This window comes from Malus domestica, chromosome 14 (genome assembly GCF_042453785.1).
Source record: "Malus domestica chromosome 14, GDT2T_hap1".
Lineage (NCBI taxonomy): Eukaryota > Viridiplantae > Streptophyta > Magnoliopsida > Rosales > Rosaceae > Malus > Malus domestica.
The window spans coordinates 23,215,747-23,240,235 of NC_091674.1; the positions used below are offsets into that span (position 1 = coordinate 23,215,747).

The 24,489-nt window shown below is 38.6% G+C and overlaps 6 protein-coding genes across 6 annotated transcripts; 3 read left to right on the forward strand and 3 right to left on the reverse strand.

The window, feature by feature from the left end:
- LOC139191232 (NAC domain-containing protein 1-like) lies at positions 1 to 878 on the forward strand. The gene is made up of 2 exons (XM_070811808.1): positions 1 to 270; positions 777 to 878. Exons 1-2 carry the CDS (start codon positions 1 to 3, stop codon positions 876 to 878), a joined length of 372 nt encoding a protein of 123 aa, XP_070667909.1.
- A 2,234-nt stretch (positions 879 to 3,112) lies between these two features.
- LOC103454941 (uncharacterized) lies at positions 3,113 to 3,820 on the reverse strand. Its single transcript, XM_008394532.3, has one exon. The coding sequence runs from the start codon at positions 3,818 to 3,820 to the stop codon at positions 3,113 to 3,115; it is 708 nt and encodes a 235-aa protein (XP_008392754.3).
- Positions 3,821 to 7,073: 3,253 nt separating this feature from the next.
- On the forward strand, positions 7,074 to 9,146 carry LOC103454872 (succinate dehydrogenase assembly factor 2, mitochondrial-like). Its single transcript, XM_008394464.4, has 5 exons — positions 7,074 to 7,266; positions 7,384 to 7,491; positions 7,615 to 7,741; positions 8,611 to 8,679; positions 8,768 to 9,146. Exons 1-5 carry the CDS (start codon positions 7,181 to 7,183, stop codon positions 8,912 to 8,914), a joined length of 537 nt encoding a protein of 178 aa, XP_008392686.3. The 5' UTR covers positions 7,074 to 7,180; the 3' UTR covers positions 8,915 to 9,146.
- A 902-nt stretch (positions 9,147 to 10,048) lies between these two features.
- On the forward strand, positions 10,049 to 12,489 carry LOC103454873 (chromophore lyase CRL, chloroplastic-like). The gene is made up of 8 exons (XM_008394465.4): positions 10,049 to 10,662; positions 10,786 to 10,846; positions 10,942 to 10,977; positions 11,070 to 11,120; positions 11,332 to 11,424; positions 11,813 to 11,917; positions 12,065 to 12,157; positions 12,260 to 12,489. The coding sequence occupies exons 1-8, from the start codon at positions 10,427 to 10,429 to the stop codon at positions 12,398 to 12,400; spliced, it is 816 nt and encodes a 271-aa protein (XP_008392687.1). The 5' UTR covers positions 10,049 to 10,426; the 3' UTR covers positions 12,401 to 12,489.
- A 324-nt stretch (positions 12,490 to 12,813) lies between these two features.
- Positions 12,814 to 13,841, reverse strand: LOC103454874 (uncharacterized). Its single transcript, XM_008394466.4, has 3 exons — positions 13,421 to 13,841; positions 13,235 to 13,293; positions 12,814 to 13,112 (listed from the first exon to the last, which is right to left on the reverse strand). The coding sequence occupies exons 1-3, from the start codon at positions 13,666 to 13,668 to the stop codon at positions 12,910 to 12,912; spliced, it is 510 nt and encodes a 169-aa protein (XP_008392688.3). The 5' UTR covers positions 13,669 to 13,841; the 3' UTR covers positions 12,814 to 12,909.
- Positions 13,842 to 16,831: 2,990 nt separating this feature from the next.
- Positions 16,832 to 19,799, reverse strand: LOC114821017 (probable beta-1,4-xylosyltransferase IRX10L). Its single transcript, XM_029092657.2, has 4 exons — positions 19,245 to 19,799; positions 18,263 to 18,651; positions 17,830 to 18,071; positions 16,832 to 17,546 (listed from the first exon to the last, which is right to left on the reverse strand). The coding sequence occupies exons 1-4, from the start codon at positions 19,339 to 19,341 to the stop codon at positions 17,033 to 17,035; spliced, it is 1,242 nt and encodes a 413-aa protein (XP_028948490.2). The 5' UTR covers positions 19,342 to 19,799; the 3' UTR covers positions 16,832 to 17,032.
- Between the last annotated feature and the right edge of the window lie 4,690 nt (positions 19,800 to 24,489).

The window sequence follows — 24,489 nt, forward strand, 5'->3', positions numbered from 1 at the left end:
ATGGGGAAAGAAGATAACATGTGGTACTTTTTCACACCAAGGGATAAAAAGTATCCGAAAGGGACACGTCTAGATCGAGCAGCAGGGAATGGATACTGGAAAGTTACTGGGGTAAAAAAAGATGTGATGTTAAAAAATGTTAAAGTTGGTTTTAAGACATCACTAGTTTTCTACGAGGGGAAGTCTCCCAATGGAAAGAAGTCTGACTGGTTGATGCATGAATTTAACGTTGAAGCTCCTCCCAAGAAGGCATACAGAAATAACATTAAGGTTTGAATATATTTAGATATTTTTACTACTATTTCTTTGACAAGAGTAAAAGAGCTATTATTGTCACTTTACATTCGTCATGCATTCGAAATACAAGAGAAATTTTACTTAGAAAAAGGAGTGCATGGTGACCTTTTGGATTGGCAAAATCGGCAATCAAAATAAATTTGAGTTTAACTTCTTTGCTTGGAAAAATTTTGTGTTCCTCCTGTTGAGAATGAGTCATACATTGATGGGAGAAGAGACATTGCATAGGCTTATAAGAGGTTGGGCTACTCCTCATATTGCCAATTGGTTTTATGGTGGAACCTCAGCTTTCTTCATGGTATCAGAGCAGGCTGTTTTATGTGTGAAGCCAAACAACCACGCGTGTTCCACTTCACCTCGTTGTGTTGTCCACGTGTTAGGCTTGAAAATTCGTCACAAGTGAAGGGGCTTTATGGTGGAACCTCAACTTTCTTCACCTCCCAACACTTAGGTTTGACGTAATATTTTCTCTCTTGCAGCTTGATGACTGGGTTTTGTGTAGGGTATATATGAAGCTTAACAAGGCTAAGAAATTGAAAGCTTCAAACCAAAGTCATGATGTTAATCAAGTTCAGGAATAACAAGACAATGGACATGATTATGATAGAGAAGATCTTTTTCCTCAAAAACCCGACGAGTATCCTCATCCTCCTCAAAACTTATATGATCATCCTCCTCAAAACTCATATGATCACACTCCTTTTCAAAACTCATATGATCATAGTACTCCTCCTCAAAATTCTAATCATCAATATCCTCTGTGGATGCAAATTTCCGCCTTCTTTTTCTTTGACAAAATTGCACCTACAAAACAATTAACACCTTAGGTCAAGACCAAGAGCCTCACATACCCACGATGAATTGGGGGGGCTTTGGCCGAAGAACCTCCGATGCCAAAGTTAGAATTTAGAAAGAAAAATATTTGGAGAGTTTTTGGGAGTTTTGCAAGAGTATGGGAGGTGTCTTTTGGAGAAGAAAATAAGGCTTTTATAAGGGAGTGTGGCCGGTCCCCTTTGGAGAAAAGGTGGCCGGCCTTTAAGTGTTTTTTGGGGTGTTATTTGGTGATTCAATTAGCAATTAATATATTAATTAGGTATAAATATATTAATTGGCTAATTATCATAATAAAAGAAATGTTTTGGGAGGTTATGTCATGATTTCCTTGTAGAGGATATGGAGTAAAGATGGATGAGATAAATTTGAACTTGTTACCTATTTTGGGCACTCTTGACTCGGTTGATGGATGATTCTCCACTGCTCGCATGTAGGAAACGCAATGTGTCTCGAGGGCAATTTTGTCCTCTTCACCTAAAAATCCACGTGTCACCTCTTGATTATTTTTGGCTCCACAAATGCCCCCACACCTGTTGGGCTGCTCGTAGGAAAGGGTAGCAGGTGTAGAGATATTCTTGCTTTAGGATTGCTTCATATTTTGATGTAGATTCACTTTTTAATATGAAATTAGATCTTTCTAGGAAAGGGAAATAAATTTCTTTCAAAGCCTATTTAAGCCCACCTTAAGTGGGTTGTTAAATCAACTTTGGAGAGCAATTTATTCTACCCTACAAGAGAGAGAAAGCTTAAAGAATATTTGTTCCCCATTCCCTAGCAATCTTCTATACTTGCCTGTGTAAAAGACCCTCTTTCATTGCTTTCTTCGTCTTCTTCGCGCCGCACCGATGTAAGGAAAGCTTAATTCTACTTGTCTTCTTCTTGGGAGGTGCTAATACGGGGCAGCCGTCGGGGTGGTACGGCACGTCGGCTAGCAAGGGCCAGAAGTCGGCTTGTCATGGGCCAATGAGGAAGTGTGGCAGGGGCCATTGCTTGTTCTGCTTGGCTTGATTGAAGCCAAGGATTAGCTCGGCATAGGCCGAGGAAGTGGCGTGGCATGGGCAACAGTTTAGGCTGCCATGTCTGGGCTGTTTGCCAAAAATGAGAAAACTGCTTGAGTTTGATTTCTCAGCTGCCGTAGATGGAGCAGTCAAGGATAAAGCTGCCAAGATCGGAGCTGCTGAAGATGAAGTGTCGAATGAGTGAAATGTTAAGTGCAAAAGTGGCTGTTGCCCTCTGACCATTAGCTGCCTAGTTGATCTTCAAGCATTCGATCTTTTAAGCTATATCGCCTTCTCGCACTGGAAAGCTTACCCAGATGGGTGTCGGGGAATTAGTTTACCCTCTCGCACTGGAGAGTAAACCCATATGGGTGTCTGGGAATTGGTTTACCTTCTCGCACTGAAGAGCAATTAGTTTATCCTCTCGCACTGGATAGTAGACCCATATGGGTGTCGGGGAATTAGTTAGTTTAGAGCAATTAGTTTATCATCTCGCACTGGAGAGTAGACCCATATGGGTGTCGGGGAATTAGTTTACGCTCTTGCACTTGAGAGCAATTAGTTTATCCTCTCGCACTGGAGAGCAGACCCAGAAATGGTTTTTAGCAGTTGTTGTGGACAGCAGTTAAGCCAGGCTTATAAGTAACTTCTTGAATATTCATTGAGAATAAATAAATAAATCAATTGTGCTTGAAGGTTTTGCATAACAAACTGGATAATCTTTGGCTTGTGAGGCCTTGTTCGTCGAGCTGCTTGAGACTTCGAACTTATTTGGAAAAGCTTAAACGGGGTTCAAGGGGTGATAGAGACTTCTTCTGCTTGGGTAGGTTGTTTCGTTAACTTATCAAGATACTCATCCTATCGACCCTCATTTGTCAGCTTCTTAAGGTAATGCTTCCACTTTAGGCAGTCGTTGGTAATGTGGCCTGGTCCTTAATGAAATACGCAATAATTTGTTTGATCTAGCCTGGTAAGATCACCTTTCATGGGTGACGGCAATTCGAACCAAGGTTCATTCTTGAGCTTGCGGAGAATTTGGCCGATTGGAACTGTGAACTTGGTGAATGTTTCAGGCCTTGAGTCTTCTTTGGTCGATGAACGTTCCATGTGCTTCTTTTTCGACTCATTTTTGTTAGACTGCTTGGCCTCGTCCCATAATGCATGCTTTTCTGCCAAGCATACGAAGCTATTAAGGTCAGTTCTTCTCCCATGATTAGTTTTCCGAATAAAAGATGTTCGGTGGGAAGCCCATTTCTGAATGCTGCCATTGCTATGTCCTTATTGCAACCAACAATCTTGGCCTTCTCAGCTTTGAACCTCTTGACATAATCACGAATTGTCTCCCTAGGGTCTTTTATGATGCTGAAGAGATGGTCGGATGTCCTTTTGATTGAGCAGTTAGACGAATACTCCTTAATGAAAACAAAGGAAAGTTCGTTGAAACTACGGATTGACTGCGATGGTAAAGTGTGAAACCAATCTTGCACTTCGCCTTGTAGAGTTATGGCAAAATTTTTGCACATAAGCGCATCGTTGTTCTTGTAGAGGATCATGGTACTGCAATAGTGCTTGAGATATCGATCCGGATCTTCGTCTCTCTTGTACGAAGTGAAGTGAGGCATAGTGAACCCGCGAGGTGGATCTGTCCGTTTGATCTCATTCGTGAATGGTGACCTGCTTATGTTGGTCATGTCTCGTCGAAGCGCATCATGAGCAAGCTCGTTACATTGGAAATTGCACAATCGTTTAGTTATGAGCCTCTTAACTTCTTCTTGAATTTGCTTCTGCTGGGGCAATGGAACTTTCGACTGCCCCCGGTCGTGATTTATGGGTTTGGGCCACTCTTCCCTATGATCGACTCATCTAGGTCATGGCTGTGGTGCATGTGGCATGTTCCTGGCAGGCAAACAAGCTACTCGCAGGCTATCGTTTGAACTTGAGTCAGATTGAGTGACTGCTTCTCTCCGTTTACCGTGCTACCTACTCCAATGTAAGGTGGAGAATACTCTTTGCGAGCCTAGTTGTGAATGAACAATTCGCCTAGAAGGTTGTCCATATTGATAATCGAATTGTGACTTCAGCTGTGATCGTATGCTCGTCCATGGGCTTGATTAGGAATGCATGATCATCCGCGTGCTAAGACGAGAGTATACGCTATCCCAAGGATCCAGGCAGGAGCGTAAACTGCTAGAACGCTCGGATCGTGGTTGGTTGATGAGCTGCTTGCCGGGACGCTGGTAGAGAGGTTCATCTGCCCTTGTCCTACTTCGGGACACCTTGTCCGAGGCACGTTGGATCTCGGTGCGTTGCAAGAGTTGATTCACCAAGGTTGTCTGTTGTGCAAGGACACTCGTCAACTCTATGACTTGTCGAGACAAGTGTTGTTCACCATTTAGATTGGAAGAGCTTGGAATGAATGTACCTCCTTGAGCAATGGAAGTGTGGTAGGCTCCGGGCGCGAGATTTGAGTTGAGAAATGTCAAATCCGTGAAGAAATGTGGTGAAAATGCCCCCGACTTGATGGTAGGTCCGGATGGTTGAGATAGTCTTAGGCCGACTTAGGCTGCTTGGGAGGCCATAGGGGCAAGCTGGGCCGCGGAAGTAGGCTAGGCTGCGGGAGTAGGCTGGGCCACAGGAGTGGGCTGCTCGGTGGGAGCAAGTTGGGCCGCATGAGTAGGTTGGGCCACATGAGCAGGCTGGATCACGGGAGTGGGCTACTCAGCGGGAGCAGGCTACTCAATGCGTGAAAAAAAAAACTTGGAATTTGGGGCCACCAATTTCCAAGTTTAAATTTCATGTAAATAGGTGTTATTTCCCAATTTCTATGATTAGGAGGTTTTTTTTTTCCTCGAGATATGATTTGGAGTTTAAAATTAACAAATTTCATTTTCAATTCCATTGTTCTTTTAAGTTAACCAAACAACAAAATTCACAAATTGTAGAAAATAAAATCCCTTCAATTCAATTTCCATCATTTTAAAATTTCTTAGTAATCTTAAATTTCTTCATCCAAACATAGTGTTATGGAATTTTCTAAATTTTTAGCCATTATATTTTTCTTATACGTTTTATCAAAGAACTTTTGCAAATAAAAAATTCTAATAATAAGAACGTATCTCCACATCCTCCTCAAAACCCTAATCATCAATCTTACTTAGTTTCTAACCAGGATGGATATAACAAAAACCCCATGTGTACGTAAGTTAGCCATCTGTATTTAAATTTAAATTTTGAATCTCCTATATCACTCATTTTTTGAGTTACCTACCAAATTATGTTTTTAACTTATGAGAGTGATTATTCATATTTGGAACAGGTTATGACAATTGTTTTGAAGCGGATCAACCAGCAATCCTCCCACCACAGAATGATCAACACTTTTATCTTCCATACCATAATTCTCAACAATTTGCTGGGTATCAACCTCACCAACAATTATGGGGTTGATAACTATAGGACAATGGTATGACGATTGGCTCGCGAAGCCATTGACTTACCCTATATAACTTATCATAGGTACTAAATATACTTTTTGGGACTTTAAAGTCTTAGTACCTATGTGTATATTTTTCTTGATTGGAATAGTGTTTTTAAATTCTTCAATCTTTTAAGGAAAACTAATGAAAATGACTTTAAAACTTTGAGTTTTAACGATAAGGAAAAAATAAAGGGAAAAATGAATAGTACCAAAATTGACTTTTTAGTGCAAAAATGTGATTTTTCGTTAAAGTGAACAATATTAGGAGCTTTTCGTTAAAGTTCCATTCCTTTTATTCTAAAAAGCTATTTATTGGACTGGGAATTTTCTATTTTTAATAACTATTTTTTAATGTTTTTCTAAATAAAAAAAATCTGTTGGCAACAATTTTATTTCCACTCTGAGCTTAACACTGAAAAATTCTTCCGTGACGATTTTGAAGACTTTCTTTTCTTATAAAACTTTGTTTGTATGTTTTCCACCTGCACTTCTCTCCCCTAATCTTAATGATGTCGCATGTCCAACCGATGAATGTTTTTGAAATGCTGTGATAAAAAGGTTGGCACATAATATGTTAGAGCATACTAGACATATAACTCGTGTCCTTTTCATTAAAATTAAAAATGGAAACTTTGGATGAGATCTTTAGCTATCAATGTTCTTTTACTGAAATCTTGTTGGTTTTCAGTTTTTTATCGGAGTTCCTAACATTAATGAAATAATGTATTTCTACGTAAGCTACTATATTTTTAAATTAAAATTTGAAGTTTTTAGTTATTTGTTTGAGACTTTAAATAAAACCCATACTTTGTGGGACTAAAAATGTAAATTATACTCTCCAAGATGTTGTGTTTATATATATAGTACAATCATCAAAATTATAAAAAATTTACTGTACCAAAACATGGGTACATTCTTCAAACCCACAAAAAAAATGTATATATATATATATTAGGCTTAATAGAATTAGTAAATTTCTTTAATTAAACTTGACACGGATACATTCTCAAATCAACAAAAAAAAATGTACACATATAAGTTTAAAATGGATTAGAAATATATATATATATATATTAGGTCTCGTGCTATAGGAGGTAGGCATATATATATATATATATATATAAGGCATATAGGATTCACTTCGTTGGACGATGTGGGATGTTACATTTTTAGTTAAAAGCAATGTTATTAAAAAATTTCAATCAAATGTTCAAAAGTTTTAATTTTATTTTTATAGAGTTACAAAAAAGAATAAAAGAATAAAAAAAATAAAAAAGTAGTCTAAACAAATGCTGCTAAATCTAAAAATGAAAAATTTAACTTAAATTATACAATAAATTACTCATAATAATTTAGAAAGTAAAATATCACAGCCAAACATGTCCTTTTAGGTACGTTGCCTTTTCTGAATTGACGCCACAGCATATGGACGTAAAAAGGCCACGATGCCGTCTGGGCGGGCAGGCCCTTTTCATTGTTGATCTAATTTAAGCCCACAAATTGTATAATTTCTCTACTCCTCTCTCCCCTTCCGTTATTATCTGCGAACACAGTCGAAAAAAGAAAGAAAAGCATGGGAAGCTTGAGAAGAAGCTTGATCAGCCTCCACCGAGCCCTCAAATCCACCGCTTCCATCTCTCCCGCCGAAACCCATCTCAGGTATTCCCTTCTTTCGTCGATTCCCTCTCTCATTTGCAATGGCTATTCGTAAAGGCGGTGGCTTTGTGTAGAGCGAGTTGGCTCTGATTTTTATTGGGGTGTGATTTCATTTTCCAGGCCTCAATTCGGATACGGTTTGGTTCAGCGTTCTTATTCCGCTAACAATGGCAGCAATCTGGATATCGACCTCTCCAACCAAGAGAGCAAAAGGCGGTTGGTCAACAGGTCACTAATTCTTCTGTAACCATTTCGTTTTCAGTTTTCTGTCGCGTAGTTACCTCTATACATAACCAAAAATAATTGGTTTTGTTGCTTCTGAGACAAGAATTGGTTTGGGTTGTGGAACAGATTGATATACAGGAGCAAGCAGAGAGGGTTTTTGGAGCTGGATTTGGTTCTGGGGAAGTGGGTGGAGGAGCATATACATTCCATGGATGAACGGGGAATTAAATCTCTTGTGGATGTCCTTGACCTGGTAAATTTCTTATCTCCACTTTGATCATTAAAATCTTCTGCTTTCGGTTCCCTTTGAATGCTTGATAGTTTATGCTGTGATTAGTAAAGAAAACACTGCCGAATTTGTTGCTTTTTCGTTGGAATTTAACTATTAAGTTCCTGATATATGCGAAATAGTTTAAACAGGCTTTCTGCTAAGACTCAAATCTTGTATAGTAACAGCCCTAATGCGAGTTGATGTTAATTGTCATCGTAGACTAACTGAAAGTGTTGCATAGGCAACACCAGCTCAGATGTGTTTGTTCATGGTCGTTCCCAGCATAAGTTAGCACTGTATTTAAGGTCATCCGTATTTAATGTCGGAATTATATTTGTTATCCATCTGAGCGTTTAACTGACATATAGGGATATGGTGCTTTCAAGAGTCTGGTGACCTGCACACTATTTGTATTGGCGCTAGCTTCTTCAGTTATTTAGAGCTTTCTTGTTCACTGTTTCTCAGTCAGTCTTGTGATGTATGTTGGCAATAAATAGTTGTTCCACTTGTGAATAGAAGAGGCTTTTCATTTTCGGTTGAGTTTTCAAGCACTTGAAATCAAATATTAAGAAACATAAAATGTTTTAAATCCCTGGATCTTCATCATCCAACAGTTGAAATAACAAAGATTTGGAGTGTGTAAGTAAATGCTATGTTTCCTGTTAACCTCGGAACGTAGCATATAGAGCATGGTCAGTTCCCTATTCATGTACTTGATGTAAGCATGGATGGAGGCAAGATGTACGGTTTTTCTAGAATTGATACTACGCAAATTGCAAAGTCGAATGACAAGGGAGAAACTTTTGCTCGATTTTTCATTTGCCATTCTGATATCATTTTCCCATCTACAGGAAAATCCAGATCTGTGGAAGTGGTTAAGTGGCCAGGAGCAACCCCCCGAAGCACTCCAAACTAATCCTGTGAGAAATGATATCTGAACGTTCAAATTCCATTTGTTGCTATATTCTCCATAGACACCGTTTTCATTCAAATGATCTGTTTTTATAGGTTTTTACTGCAGTGCGCAACAAGATCGTGAACAACCTGAACAGCTATGCTGCTCCCGAGACTCGAGCAACACCTGGCCAGCCATGGGTTAGAGGGTGGGATGATATAAAGAAAAGCCAGGGTGGCCCTTTAACCGGGAACCAGTAGCTCTGCCATCACCTTTTCAAGTTAAATTTCTCTGTAGTGTGTTGATTTGTGTAATCAGTTAGCGATGAAAAATGCCAATTAGAACTTGCAATGCCGAGTCTGAAATTAAACACCGGCGGATTCAATAAACCCGAGAGGTATGGTTCTCATTTTACAGTGTAACATATTGATAATATAGTCGATACACTTTGGCATGCGTTCCAGAATGAATGAAAGGAAATAAATTGTGTAATCAAATGGTGCAGTTATTAGAAAACTGAATTATTCTTTTGGTTCTTTGCTTCTGGAGGAGTTGTACCCTTCGAAATTTTCAAATAAAACCAGCCTAAACAACGTTCTTGTAACTAATAAGAATGGACTGTCGATATACCATCCATAATATAAATATCATTGTAGGTAAGAAAATGTACTAGTACAAAGTGCTTATAGCTCAGTTAGTTAAGAGCATTTAACTATGCATCCGAGGTTTTGAGTTTTATTTTTTACTCCCTATAGTATGTTATTGATGCCGGTGCATTATCGACAAAGAAATACTAAGGTTCTAAAAGACGAGCGGCGGGCTAGGGACACAGTGAAGATGCACAAAAGCAACAACTGATGAAAGGGAACAAAACATAATGGCACATAATGACTCAGATGTAACGAAACGCGGGTAAATGCATAAAGCCTAAATGTAGAGACTTAAGATCCTAACTTAATGGAGAAACTAATGAAAATTTTGATTTTGGGCTGGATTCCTAATAGATTTTACCACAAGGGTTTAAATTTTTTTTTTTTACCACAAAGGTTATTTTCCGAATACTCTATTACCACGAAGACTATTTATTCAATTAGACCGTTAATGTTTTAGTAGTGTCAAATCGGAAGGATATTTTAGTAGGGTACCTCTTTCACAACAGTTGAGATTGAGAGTCCAAAAATATAACGTGCCAAACCATCTAGTAAGAGAACATATGTTGTATATATGACAAGTGGCCATGCATTTTTTGTTAAGGAATGTTCTTAAGTAGTGGTAATGTTCATCTTCTTATTTATTATCGGTAAATAAATTTAAATTTTAATATTTGTATTCATTCACTATACAGATTTCGAAATTTTAATAATGATAAATAAGTGTTCTTCGTTACAATCACTAAAGGCCCGTGAGCAAATTTATTTCCCAAGATGAACCTTCTACGCCACTTTATCATGTCTTTGGACGGGAATGGTGACGGCAACGTGGCAATCATTGGTAAGCTCTTGAAACAAAGCCGACGGCCGATGTTAGCTTTACCACATCCAGATAAACGGTCTGGATGAACCGAACGGAAGCGATTCGACCCGACCCAACCCATTTGATCAATTTCCAATTCTATAATTTCACATTTCAATTTCAAATATTTTAGAAATAGAAAAAGGAAGGTGTTTTTAGGATTGTCTAGATTTGTGGGGTGTGGGTGAATTCAATCGAAATGGTACTAGTTGCAGCAGTAGCAGTAAACACACTGAGTGATTGAGATTGTAATCAAGGAAATGGTAATCGGGTCGGAGCCGGGTAGCGGCAGCTCCGATTCCGCAGGAGGATGGAGCGTGGCTCGCGGGCTGCTGGTGAAGACGCTGGTGATGATAGGCGGAGCTCTGCTGCTGAAGCGGCTCACCAAGTCCACCACCCGGTGGGACCACGCCCGCCTCGTTTCCCGTTCTCTCTCCGGCGAGAAGTTTTCCAAAGACCAAGCGGCCAGAGATCCTGACCACTACTTCAACATCAGGTGGGTCCCCAAAACCCAATTGGGCCACAATTCTTCGTTCCTTTCGTGTTCAATTCAATTGGGTTTTTTTTGTTTGAAGGGTTTTGTGGTTTAATTTTACATGATTTCTTGATTTTCTTGCAGAATGGTAACTTGCCCAGCAGCTGAAATGGTAGATGGTTCTAATGTTTTGTACTTTGAGCAAGTAAGCTTATTGTTCCATGCAAGATTCTGTACTTTTTTTTTGCTGTAAAGTTTGGTTTTTTTTGGGTTGAATTTGAATTTGTGGGGTTTTGGTAGGCTTTTTGGAGGACTCCTCAGAAGCCGTTTCGACAAGTATGTTCATGCCTTCAAATTTCAATTCTTGGCCAACTTACTTGCCCATTGTTTTGTTCTTTTGAGTAATTGTTAGTGTTTCCTGGTTGCAGAGATTTTATATGGTGAAGCCTTGCCCGAAAGAATTGAAATGTGATGTTGAGGTGGGTGTATAATCCGTTTTGCAGTTTAGTTTGAAGAGCGTGTTAATGTTATGATAATCTGTATGTGAACTTCTCTTTTCAGAGAGTATTTACTAAGTAAATTGTTACTAGCTCTCTTTTACTTAATGCACTAGCATGAAACTAGAGTGTGCGAGATGTATCTTGGGATTCTGTGAGGTTCTAATATATTGAAATTTCTATTAATGAGCAGCTAAGTTCATATGCAATCAGAGATGCGGAGGAGTACAAGAATTTCTGTGATCGCTCAAAGGACCAGCGACCACTTCCTGAAGAAGTTATCGGGGTTAGTCTGTTCACATCAAAATCATAATCTTAGCTTGTCAATGCTTGCTTTTAGATTTTCTGGTATCAAACACGTTATTGTGGCTTACAAATGCAGTTTAATAGTTATCGTGTAGAACATACTAACTTTAGTTTATAGACAGCTTTCAACTTGCTAACTTCACCATGATATAACTTCTTTAGCATTGAACCTTTCAGAGAATTGATCTTATTTAAAAATATTATAACCTTGCCTGTGAGGCTTCAGGCACAAGCTTGTGAGTAAGCACTTAAAGAATGCTTTGGAGTTGCTACTTCATCCGGGAATTAGATAGTCCGATATTTAACCATTTGAAAACATTTATGGATATGATTTCGATGTTTTTATTCAAACTTCTGTCTGTCTGCAGGACATTGCAGAGCATTTGACAACAATACATCTGAAACGTTGTGAGCGTGGGAAACGCTGCTTATATGAAGGTTCAACTCCGCCTGACAGCTTTCCTAATTTATGGGTAATTCTTTTAGTCTTGGTCACTTTTTCCTTTTGTTAAGACCTTGTTACGAGTCCATGGATAACAGTTGGTTACTTGATAGTTGAAACTGCTATGAATCAAATGACTGTTATTCAGTGATATATTGTTTTTCCCCGTTTGTTACAGAATGGAGCAGCGTACTGTACTTCGGAACTTGCAATTCATAAAAATAATGAGATCCATGCCTGGGATAGGGGATTTGATGGTGATGGAAATCAGGTCAGTTTATCCTCTTAGTCGGTCGCTCTATAATCCCCTTACTGGATGCTGTAATGTGGTAGTTTTCCCGGGAGTAAGTCAAAGTGCTTTGTATTGTTACAGGTTTGGGGTCCAAAGGAAGGTCCGTACGAATTCAAGCCTGCCCCGGCCTCTAGTACCAACGACATGTTCTCTTCTTTAAATTTTCCCATTCAGCAGTCTATGGAGAAAAGAATAGAGGGTTCTTTTGTTTTGCAAGAATAATCACTTGATACCTGTAACCATCCTATGTAAATGCTCAAAATTTTTGTAGCTCAACTCTATTAATGGTATTTCGTATCGGCTTGCATCTTTCTCGCGCTCTTCTCGTTTAGTGAATATCGTAGTTTAGGTTTCAGGCGAAATTTTGTTATCTGCCACTGTGCCGGTGTATGAAAACCCTTCTAGTAAATGCAGACGTTGCTTACATGTTGAGGAATACATCCATAAGTGTTGGCGGTGCGATTGCATATTTATTTGATGAGTTCTTACTGCATTCAATATTTGAAGGAATTCACGGCTGTGCTACTATCGATTCCCATTAGTTCATCCTACTTTCCGGAGACAACAATTTTTTGCGTAGATCCTCTTTGTTCTTACTGTGCATTCAATTGCGGACGCGACGGACGCGACGGAAGTAAACTTCAACAGAAAGATCTGTTCTCCGAATTGAATGAAATTATACAAATGATCGTGTTCAATACATTTGAGGTTACAGATTCTGCTACTTTGATCTATCCCTGAAAGCCGACGTTGATGTAGAAGTATAATCCAACAAGTGCCACAACTCCGACAACGATAGCAATAGGCAGTGCCTTCCCGATTGCTTCTTCTCTCTGCAACTGCGCTTTTCGTTCCTTCCGGACATCCTTCTTGTTGGCGTCTTTGGTCACAGGAGGCTGGTATGCCCTAAACCTCCGTTTCGGAGCACCACAAACTGCAAACCACAGATTACTTACGTGAGTTAAATTATAGTAACCACATTTGTACACATGAAAAGCTTTGAAATTGGACGGTGAAAATGTAGGTCGTGTAAAAAATGAAGTGCTTAATTTTTACCAGGGCAGAAATACTTGTCAGGTAACTTCTCGAAGGGAGTTCTGTCGTTGTATATATACCTGCATCATCGTGACGATCAAGATTAAAGAACAGCAAAAAAAAACCCAAATTCGAATCTCGCTCCCCATAGATTAGAATGGTTAGAATATCGCCATGTCAAGAATAACAAGTGTAATAATATGGTACCCGCAATCGCGACAAATATAGGCTCCTTTGGAGGCGACGCGCATGGAGAACTTGGGTGCAGAGGAAGAAGCAAGAGGCTTTTGCTTGGGAGAAAGCAATAAGAGGTGGTGTGATGAAGAAAAGAAGGATGACTTTAGAGCGAAGCTATCGGATGGTTGTCGGAGGCCGGCATTGCCCTTCGGAGCTGCTAACGGAGATGGTGGCGCTAGGCGGTTTCTTGTGGTGGGTGCCTGCAGTTGCAGGGCCATGTTGTAGGATAGTTGGAGCTACAGGGAAGCGAGTGAAACTGTAGAGTTGAAGGGGTGAGAGGAAGATATGAAGAGGATAAGAGAGCGTGGTGGGAACGAAAAAGGTGAATTGGAATTGTGCGAGTCTCGTTGGGTGTCGCGTGGCCTTGGTAATCCACACATACCAAACACTTACTATAAGGAAAGAGATCATCTTCATATTTCTTCTATCAAGTTTACCGGATTAAGTTATCAGAATCTTCTAAATTTTATCTAACGGCCTACCTGTTTTGATCTCTTAAAAGCATAATAATTTTGACCGTTTGATGAAATTTGGAAGACCCGAATCACTTAATCCAATGGCCTTGGTGGAAAAGATCCGGAGATGATCTTTTTCCCTTACTACAAGTTACAACAAGCAACACCCTCTCGACTCTTCTAATTTATTTATTTATTTTATTTATTATTATTATTATTTTTTATTTATTTTTGGAGCAAAAGTAACATGTATTACCAACAACAAACATTACAACACAGAGCCCAAAAACAAAAACACAAACAAACAACAGAGGCCCAACCAAAGTTGAGACCTAAACAAAGAAAACACAGAAACAACCGGAGTCGTTGTGTCTTCCACCATAACCACCGCTACAACCACCCAAACAACAATCGTGCATGTCAATCCAGCCAAATTCGCTCCCCAAACAAAGCCTCGCCTCATCGATACCAGCAGCCAATTCCAAACTTCACTCCTAGCCCAGCTACAGACACCAAAGAACTTGCAGCCAAGTGAAAGAAGCTCATGGCAGTTCACAAGCAACACTGCCAACAAGGGCAGACAACAAAGAAAAGGTGGGGGTGTAAGGAACACCCGACCTAGTGCAAGATCCACATCAAAGCACACCAACTCGAAACAACGCAACAAATTACGGCAAAGGGTGACTGAAGCTTGGAAATTGGATGAATATGGATGAGAGACAGCAGTGGGAAGAGATGAAGGCAAATCAGCCAATAAAACCAAGGAAGAAAACAGTGGATGGAAGAGGAGAAAGAAACAAAAGAAAACCCACCGATCCCAACCGGAGCTAGTATGTTTTGTTTCTTCTCTTTTCACTTATGTCCTATTTAAATTTGACAGATAATATTAATGATTTGGTTGACATCTAAAATTTAATACATACATGTAGGTGTAAACAAAGTCGACATGACATCTATTGAGTGAGAAAGTCTAAGTAGGAAAAGGCAAAGTGGAAAAGATAGCTAACATTCCTCTTTATTATTTTTTGGGCTCGTTCCGGTTTGTTTTTTTAAAAAGTACTTATGTTCATAAGTTCTATTTCTAGAAGTGTTTTGAATTAAAAAAACAAACAAACAAAACAAAAGTGCTTATGAGTAGATCACTTAAAACTTTTACTAAAAAAATGTTTTATAGAAAAGAAATTGGAAGTGTATACCTAATTTAGAAATCATGCTTCTATGATCTAAAAACACTTAATTTATTAGAAAGTTGTTTTTAGCCTTTTAAATAGCAGACGCAAATAAGCCCGCTAGACAACTCTCTTCACTTGTTTTGAATACTTCAAACTAAAAGAATATAAGAAAGTCATAAGAACGAAATCAACTAGTCCCCTAAGACCATCTCCAAATCTGTGCTAAAAGCCAAATTACCCCCCCCCCAAACACTCTCCAACCCATGTTAAAATTTTAGGCTAAATGCCAAATGTTATTTTTGTGCCAAATACCCCCCAGTTTTCCCCCCGGGCTAAATGCCAAATGTTTATCGGAATTTAAACTTTTTTAGATTAAAATGTTCATAAAATTAATTTACAATAATCTACATATTTATTTATTTTTTTAAAATTGATTTAAGAAAAAAATTAGCCTAAGTTCATTCTTTAATAATTCCGGGCTAAAATTTTAGGGCAGAAAAGATGTTTCTGGGTTAAAAGCCAAATTTTCCGGGCTAAAAAATTTAGCTTTTAGCCCAAGGGTTGGAGATGGTCTAAGTAATTCAATTCTTTTTATTCAATAATTGCACAACTTAGACCATCTCCAACCCTTGGGCTAAAAGCCAAATTTTTTAGCCAGGAAAATTTAGCTTTTAGCCCAGAAACATCTTTTATGCTCCAACCCTTCTACCCTAAAATTTTAGCCCGGAATTATTAAAGAATGAAATTAGCCTAAATTTTTTTCTTAAATCAATTTTTTTTTTAAATAAATATGTAGATTATTGTAAATTAATTTTAATAACATTTTAATCTAAAAAAATTTAAATTCCGATAAACATTTCGCATTTAGCCCGGGGGGAAAGTTGGGGGGTATTTGGCCCAGAAATAGCATTTGGCATTTAGCCTAAAATTTTAGCATGGGTTGGAGAGTGTTTGGGGGGGTAATTTGGGGGGTAATTTGGCTTTTAGCCCAGGATTGGAGATGGTCTTAGTGTGGCAATTATTTATTTATTTCGTTGGTATTATTAGTAAACGCACGAGAAGTCAAGAATTAAAAAAAGGAAACTTTCATGAAAATGGTTTGGGTTAAGTTTATTTTAATAAAATATCATGCTATAACTTTATTTAATTAAAAATACTTAAATTTTAATAAAAAACCCTTAAATTTTAATAAAAAGGACAAAAAAACTTAAATTTTAATGAAAAAGACATAATTTTAATAAAAATGACAAAAAATCTGACGCACGGACTTACAAAACACTATTTATAAAACTTACTACACTATTTATGAAACTTCCGACACTGTTTATGAAACTTACTATACTGTTTATGAAAACTTAGTCCCATTCTTCGATCCCACCTTCATTTTCTCAACAACACTGTATCCATCAACAATTGTTTCTAACACAACGTGTTTTCCTTCAACCCACGGGGCCATTGCAATGCAAATGAAGAACCGTGAACCATTAGTATTAGGTCTAGAATTTGCCATGGACTATATTCCAGGGCCGATATGCCTCAAGTTGAAGCTCTCATCATGCGATGAAATGTGGAGCCCTTCAAGTGCAGCGGCTTCCCTAATAATCCAATCCTCTTGTCTTCAGTACAAAGAGCACAAAAATTTTAAGCATTTTTCATTAGTTTTCTTTTAAAATAATCCAAATAACTTGTATAAGTAAGCACAGCGAAGTCATAAACCTGAGTATTTCGTTGGTGTGGGATTCACAAACTTCAAATTAAACGATGGAACAATATCATGCTTTCAATGAAATTATAACAATCCAAGTCACATTACAAAAGAAAAGTGTATAATAATCTGATACCTTTTCACGAAATCCAATTTTTTACAGTCATGAAAATCGGCATCTCAACTATAACAAAATTACTACAGTTAAATTTGGAGGCTTGGCTAAAGAGGAGGTAAAAAGTCACAGTGGCTACCACGGTTTCAGGTCGCCCACTGGCCCTGCGGTCCAGTTCAGGATCTTCGCACCCGGCTTCAAGAAAACATCAGGGCCGTGCGGCAACTTGCGCGCAAGTCCGTTTAGGACTTGATGGAAAGCATCTCCTGCTTCGGCAGGTTGTGGGAATAACATGGCTTGCTTCATTGAAGGGTTAGCGAGCAATCTCTGCTTTCTCAGTATCAGTTCAGGTGGGATGGAAGTGAGTATGGTGTCCAAGTTGGGGACATCTTTCTCATCTACAAACACGCCAATCTCTTCCCAAGGGATGGCATCGGCAAAGGGTAGAACAATGTCGTCTGCTATGATAACAGGAATGCAGCCAAAAATCACTGCTTCAACCAATCTTGGACTCCAAGGAGCCCAGCCGAGAGGGCATAAACAAAAGACTGCTCGTTGCATGTCCTCATAGTATGTGGTGGGGTGCTCGGTAGAGATGTCAAAAAGCGGATTGTCTTTGAAGTTCTCCCACACCGCTGCTCGTGCACCTCTGTAAAGTACAAAAAGTTAGACCACATCCTGCTCCGACCTATTTTCATATTAGTGTTATCTAGCAAACCAAAGAACCCCAAACTCTCATTTCTTATTTTCAACAGCTATCAGAAGTTAACTTCTAGTTTAGAAAATGAAATGCCATCACATTGTTTAACCTCATAAAACGGCATAACTTCTCTCATCAACCAATGGAAGGATGCGTTTTGTGAGTTCAAACACTATGGGAGACTTAGATACCATTTTTGTTAACATTCACATATACGTTATGGAGGAATTACCTTGCATAATAACCACCTTCTGGGTCATTTCCCACATCATAAAATAATCCTCGGAAGTAAACAAAGATGGACCTAGGAGTTTTCTCAGAAATTAGGTGGGTTTGCATCTTCTGGGGAGGAGCATAAGGAGGAACTGTTATTGAGCCCTCTTTCAAGCAAACATGATTCTTTTGCCCAAAAGTCTGAACCAAAGTTGCACGTTGGAGCATGCGAAGAATTCCTCTTTCAATCGCCTTCTCTTCCTGCAATAGTTGTACATGGAACCAACTCAGATAATTGACATGCTCAAATACAACACATGAATTTACATCATGAAAGAAGTAAGCTCTACAGGCATATCGGAACAAGCTAACATACTTATTCCAATTGGTCCAAATTACGAATGGTCAGAATTCCATGAGAGAATTAAGAAGAAGCAAACCAAGCTTCTAACCTGATAATGAAAACATGCTCCAAAGTCATGAGGCACTACAAAAAAGTGATCAGCACCTTCTGTCCGGTTCCAGTAAGGCCAATTCGAAGAAATGAGTTGTATTGCACTCCTCATCATCCGTGGTGACTTAAAAGGCAAAGGAAGGCCATTGGGGGTCAGATCACAAGTGGTGTAAACAGGAGTATAAAACCAATCTGCTTCTTCAGGATTAAGGGTTCGGACGGGGCTTGACAGGAGAAACCGATGCATAAAGATCTCAGCTGCAAACATATGGTTGAGACATCTGGGATCCTTCTGAAGAATCTTCTTGTTGTATTTGCTTGGAAGCTCATAAACAAAAACTTTCAACCTTCCTACTGGGTCATCGTCCAAAACATCACCAGCGCTACCTACATTCGGTGCAAACAAACCATACTTAAGTTCTCATACACTTGTATTCCTCAGCAGATTCTGAATCTACATACAATAGACAGACTTCTAAAGACCAAATCCAACAAATCCAAAAGGATCAAAACCGCATAATTCTTGGTCCTTGGAGTTCATCAACATCGTCACAATGGCATTATTATGCATTTGCCGCCTTCTGGGAGCTACAACTCCAGCTAAACAACCCAGCATTTACTACGTATATAACTTCGATTATTGGCGGATCAAAACTAAACTCGTCCCCGAGACTAACCTCATTATTGTCAAATCAAAATTAAGAACAACGTGGAAATTAACAATGATAAGAATTACATCAACATCCAACATTCCATATGTCCAATTGAACATCAAATTTAGATAACAGATCCATAAAATGTACCAAACCTACGAACACCCCATCAATCAAAAGATTCAAAACCAAAACTTCAAGTGATCAAAACCCAGGTAGCTGTTAAAGGCAGCAAAATGAAATTCGAAACCGAAAAATGGCAAAAACCCAAGAGCAATCAAATAATGTAAATCGAAAGAAAAAAAAAATAGTCTCTCTGTCCCCTACCTGAAATTCTCTCAGTGCGGGCCTGCTCCCCTGAACCAAACCCCACCACAAAGGCAGCAACAAGAAACCCAGCAAAACCCAGCTTCCAAATTCTCATCTTTTTTCCCCAATCCTTCTCTTTCTTCAGCTACAAAATCAGCAACCCCGCAAAAGTGGAAGGGTCCTGAAGGATATGACCCCAAGAAGGCAGATGGGTTCTTTAGCAATCTGGGAAAGGTGGTGCTTGGGACGTCGAAGGGTGGATTGGTTGGATGATTCCTTCAAAATTGCTGGGCTTTATTTTTCGACTCCAAAGACTCTGGCTTTTGGCTTCAGCAGCAGAGAGGAAATTGACAGAGAAAATGAAGAAATAATAGCAATAATTTGAGGTTGAAGAAACAAGGACAATAAGATCTCTTCTGGGTTGTTTGATGTGTATTTTATTCAGCGTCCATGGAGGTTCGATGGCAAGTCCATCTCAGTCACCGACACCCGAAGACCAAGCCTCCCAACCTGCTCTTTTCTGATTCGTGATTCACCAAAATTTACCAAATAATTCCTGTTTTTGGTGAACCCAAATTATTCCTTTTTGGTCAATGAAATAAAATGGAAGTCGTTTCAAAGTTTTTACTTTTTACCAGCAACTGGAAAAGAAAAGAGACCATTTTACCTGTTTTACCCGGGAAGAGAAAAGAGGCCACTGTAATTTTGTAACTGAAAAAAACGGTCGACTTAAAAGAGTTTAGCTAAACACGCTAGAACAATATGCTTCATTTCTGCATTGAAATTTGAATTTTCCGTTTTATAATTTAATAGATAAATTAATGTAAGATATCATTTGTCCAAATGATCACAAAATATTAGAGGGGGGTTATAAAAGCTCTTTGTGACCAGTACAAAATCATGCAAGAAGGATTTGCAGATCCGTACTTGAAAAGTGTCATTACTTTTGTAATGATCATGGAGTGCATTTCTTAATCCTCCTATAAACTTTTCCTGATTCATTTTTTACTAGTTGAAAATAAAGGATTTAGGATAAATTACAAATTGGCAATACTAGGAAATAAATCAAAACAATCATTTGCCTACAAGACAAGGAAACCTACACTAAATCAAATCATATCCAAACCCTAATTAAATCATGTAAAATTACTAAATAAATCGTATCCCTGAAATACTTTCTTTTTTATTTTCCAACACCCCTCCCCTTCAAACTCAAGATGTGAAATCATAAGTTTACGAAGAAGAAAATAAGATTTAATTTGAAACTTCGTAAATTCAACACCTCCCCTCACATGGGACCACACATTAAGTGAGTCACACGTGTCGAAAATCTTCACAGATAAGCTGAAACTAACGCCAATATTTTCGAAGGCTCAACAAATCACAATCTGTCAAAACTAACGCCTCTTTTTGAATGCTCAGCTGGAACTAGTGCTAATCATTTTAAAAGTCCAGCTAGAACAAACGCCTTTTTTGAAAACTCAACTAACAAATCATAATCCTCAAAACTAACGCTTTTTTTTTGAAAGCTCAACTGGAACTAACGCTAATCTTTTTGAAAGCCCATTTGGAACTATCGTCATTTTTCGAAAGCTCGATAAATAAATCTCCTGATATGGTGGAAGTGGAACCAATGCCTCTTTTCGAAAGTCCAGTTGAAACAAACGCTAATCCTTTTGAAAGCTCAACTAAAACTAACGCCTCTTTTCGGAAGCCCCAACCATCAAATCTCTTTTTTATTGCAATTTTTTTTTCGTTCTTCTTGTTTTGTTTTTTTTTTCTTTTCTTTGTTTCTCTCCCAAACTCATAACTAAACTAAATTAAGAAGAAAAATCAAATAAAGCACATAAGGCTCCATGATAAGAAACGGATCCTATCATGCCATTTTTTTTTCTCTTTTCCTGAGGCAGCGACAGCACAACTTTTTCTTATTCTTTTTTTTTTCTCTTCTTAATGGCAATGGAAACTTATCTTTTCCTAACAATCGTAGACAATTTTCACCTCAGGTTCATGGCATATGGGTGCACGAAGAAAATTAGCTTCGTGCTCTCACAGGGAAGCACTCATAGAAAGGTTCAACCAAGAATCGAATTCTGCTATGATATCAAGTTGAAAATAAAGGGTTTATAATAAATTTAGAATTCTCTACAATCTCACAATTCTCAAATAATAACTTTAATGTTGTAGGCATAATTTACTGAACAATTATGGAGGCCTTAGAGAGAAGGGTGCGGCAATAAGTAGAGAGAAAGAAAGAGATGTGTAATTATGGGTGTGTGTTATTCCACCCCATTGTGTCTTTATTTATAGTAGTAGGGAAGGTTAATTCCTTTCCCTTTAGGATTACAACATTTAATAAGTAATCTACTCCTAATAGGAATAAAAGAGATATTCCAAGATATGTTAGGATTTACACAATCACATTCATAATCTAATAGGACTACAACACTCCCCCTTGAGTGTGTAAATACTCAAGTAAATGGCGCATCAAGTCTTCAGTGATGAAGCAAGTATAGTTGATGAAGTCGTCGGCACAATGAGAGAATGCGAGTCTCAAATCAACGGAAGAATGCATAAAAAGTAAAACTCATAAAACATCGCTATGGTAAAACCCAAGATGGGGGAAAAACCCATAGACTAAGGAGAAAAGTGAGAAGTTGCATTAAGTCAAAACTATACATCTTTTGGACGCAAGTAGAAGAGCTCACAAGGGTATGACCAGCCCAAGATGGGTGCCTCGTTAAAACCTAGTTAGGTAGCAAAAACCTAGTGGGAAAAATGCTCCTAATCGTAAGGGAAAATAGTACATTAAGATCAAGTGAATATACTTTTAGATACTCCCTCTAAGTTTAACATAACTTCCAAATGAGAACTACAAGCATTGCATATGATAGTTAGGCATATCAATTCCTCGAACAAGCTTCTAGAAGATTGAATTCGGCAATGACGTCATGTAGAGGTCGGCAAGGTTGTCTAGGATCGGCTTGCATGACTTCAATCTCTTGATGCTTTGTTGATGTAGATGTAAACGCAATATGTCTTGGTGTTGACCTTGTTGATGTATCATGGCTTGGTCGGGTTAATACATGCGGCATAATCTTTATGAATCGTAATTGGGATTCAACAATGGATGAAAACATAGCAAGTACTTCGAATATGCTCAACAAGAACTCCTAACCATGTCTCACTTGTGGCATAGTGAAGTAAGGTGAGTCTTGGAACAATTCAAAGATTTCGCAACTAAGGTCATATCGTGGACCTCCAAGATATTGCGATATCCCTTAATGGTAAAGGCATAACCATTCGGGGATTTTGCCTTGTGCGAGTTTGATAAGTAACATACGTCAGCATAACTACAAGGCAAGCATCATTTTGAGGATCAGGGGGGTTGGATCCGCTGAGATGCGTTGGGATTTGCCCATGAAATACCTTCAGGGTATGTCTTTAATACCAATTCAGTGGATGCGTGTAGGCGCGGTGCTGCATCTTTACCAAGATGAACAACAAAAGATATGTCCTGTCTAAATACAATGAGCTAAGTACAACGAAGTGCAAAGTTGAACTTAGATATGGAATTTCGGATTCCATAACCTCTTCAAGGATCCCATTTGCATATAACGTATGGACGATCAAAGGTATACTCAAAAGTAACACACTTGGGGTGTAGTTTGACTGGTAGACCAAAATACCGTTAGAATAATGCTTCAACTTCGGGTTAAGGCATAAATGAGTTTTCCCAATATCCTTCATCTCAAATTCCATCTTCAGGTGCGAGGCAGTTTTATCAAGCTATTCCGAAGCTTTAGTCAGATTCGTGTTAACGACATAAACTGTAACTCTAGCAATTTGGAATAAGACTTCATAGTTTAACATGCAAGGGCATAATTCACATCTCTAATTGATCAAATAATCACTTAAACGGGTATACCACGTCCGTCTGATTGTAAGTGAACGCCTCAAACAAGTAAAGAGGGTGTTCCGTGATTTTGAAACTATTTGAACCAGTCCATGTAATTCTTCAAAAACTTACATGTAAATCTCCGTATCTATATCCCCATGTAAAAAACACTAACCACATTTCATAATGCTACTATCAATCACAGGATGTTTTAAGAGAAACCTTGTGTCGTAAGGCGTGCATCATATCGCATTATTTCATTCATCTCATAACGTTTCATTTCTCATTTGTAACACAATAAAGTTACCTTAGGCAGTGTAGGAACTACAAGTCCAAAACACACTTTGGTAAGGAATTTGACCTGGATTATAACTTTAGTTGTCACTTAATCAACGGAACATAATTTGATATCGTCGCTTTTTATTTATGTCGGTAACTACCATATAAATGAAAACATCATCGATGATAATCTCATTTCAACTCCATTTTCTCATCTAAACTAGTATACTAGACCAAGAACTTTTAAGTATTGGGAGAAATCCTGATTAATCTCATGAGATGAAGATGATTTGCGATCAAGTATGGATTCATTGTTGTGCCGTGTCTTCCTCTTCTAGGGAAGTGAATCCTACGAACCGAGTGATCTGTCATGCTCCAGGCCAAGACAGATTGATTGGTTATCTACTGGTGTACCGGACCGTCCAACAGGGGCGGCACACCCTCCAACAAGAGTGGCACACCCCCAAGGAGGTTAACTCGATGTCTATAAAGTACGTATATCCTTGCAAGCATGTTTACAGCTGGTATATGATCTCGTCACTTCAGCTAGATCAGAGGAATGCGTCTTGAGCAATATCACACTTGTGCAGTATAAAGATCGAGATGAGACATAGTAGGCAACGTCTACGCAAATTCACGTCGTTCTCTAGGAACGTTAATGTTCGTATCTCCCCCTAACGGCGGGAAGACTGTCTCATTAAAGTGACAACCCGTAAATGAGAGGTAAAGAGATCGCATGCAAGGGCTCGAAGAAAGTTAGTGTGAAGGAGAATCATGATCGACAAAAGATACACATCCTTCTTCGATGACCCATGGTGGTACATTGCGGCATCGCAACTTGGCACATAGAATGCACACCCAAATGCGTAAATACGAAAATCATCAGGTTCGTACCCAGTAACCAACTGTAACATCATATAAGTTGGGTGGCAATAGGCTTTAAGGCGAACCAACATAACTGCGTACAAGGATTGCATAGCCTTAGGTAGAAACTGAAAACTTGGTACGTTGACCAAAATTCGGGCGATAATTTAAATTGCACTTTATGATCACTAGGCGAGGCTATTTGGGGTGAACATGGGAATT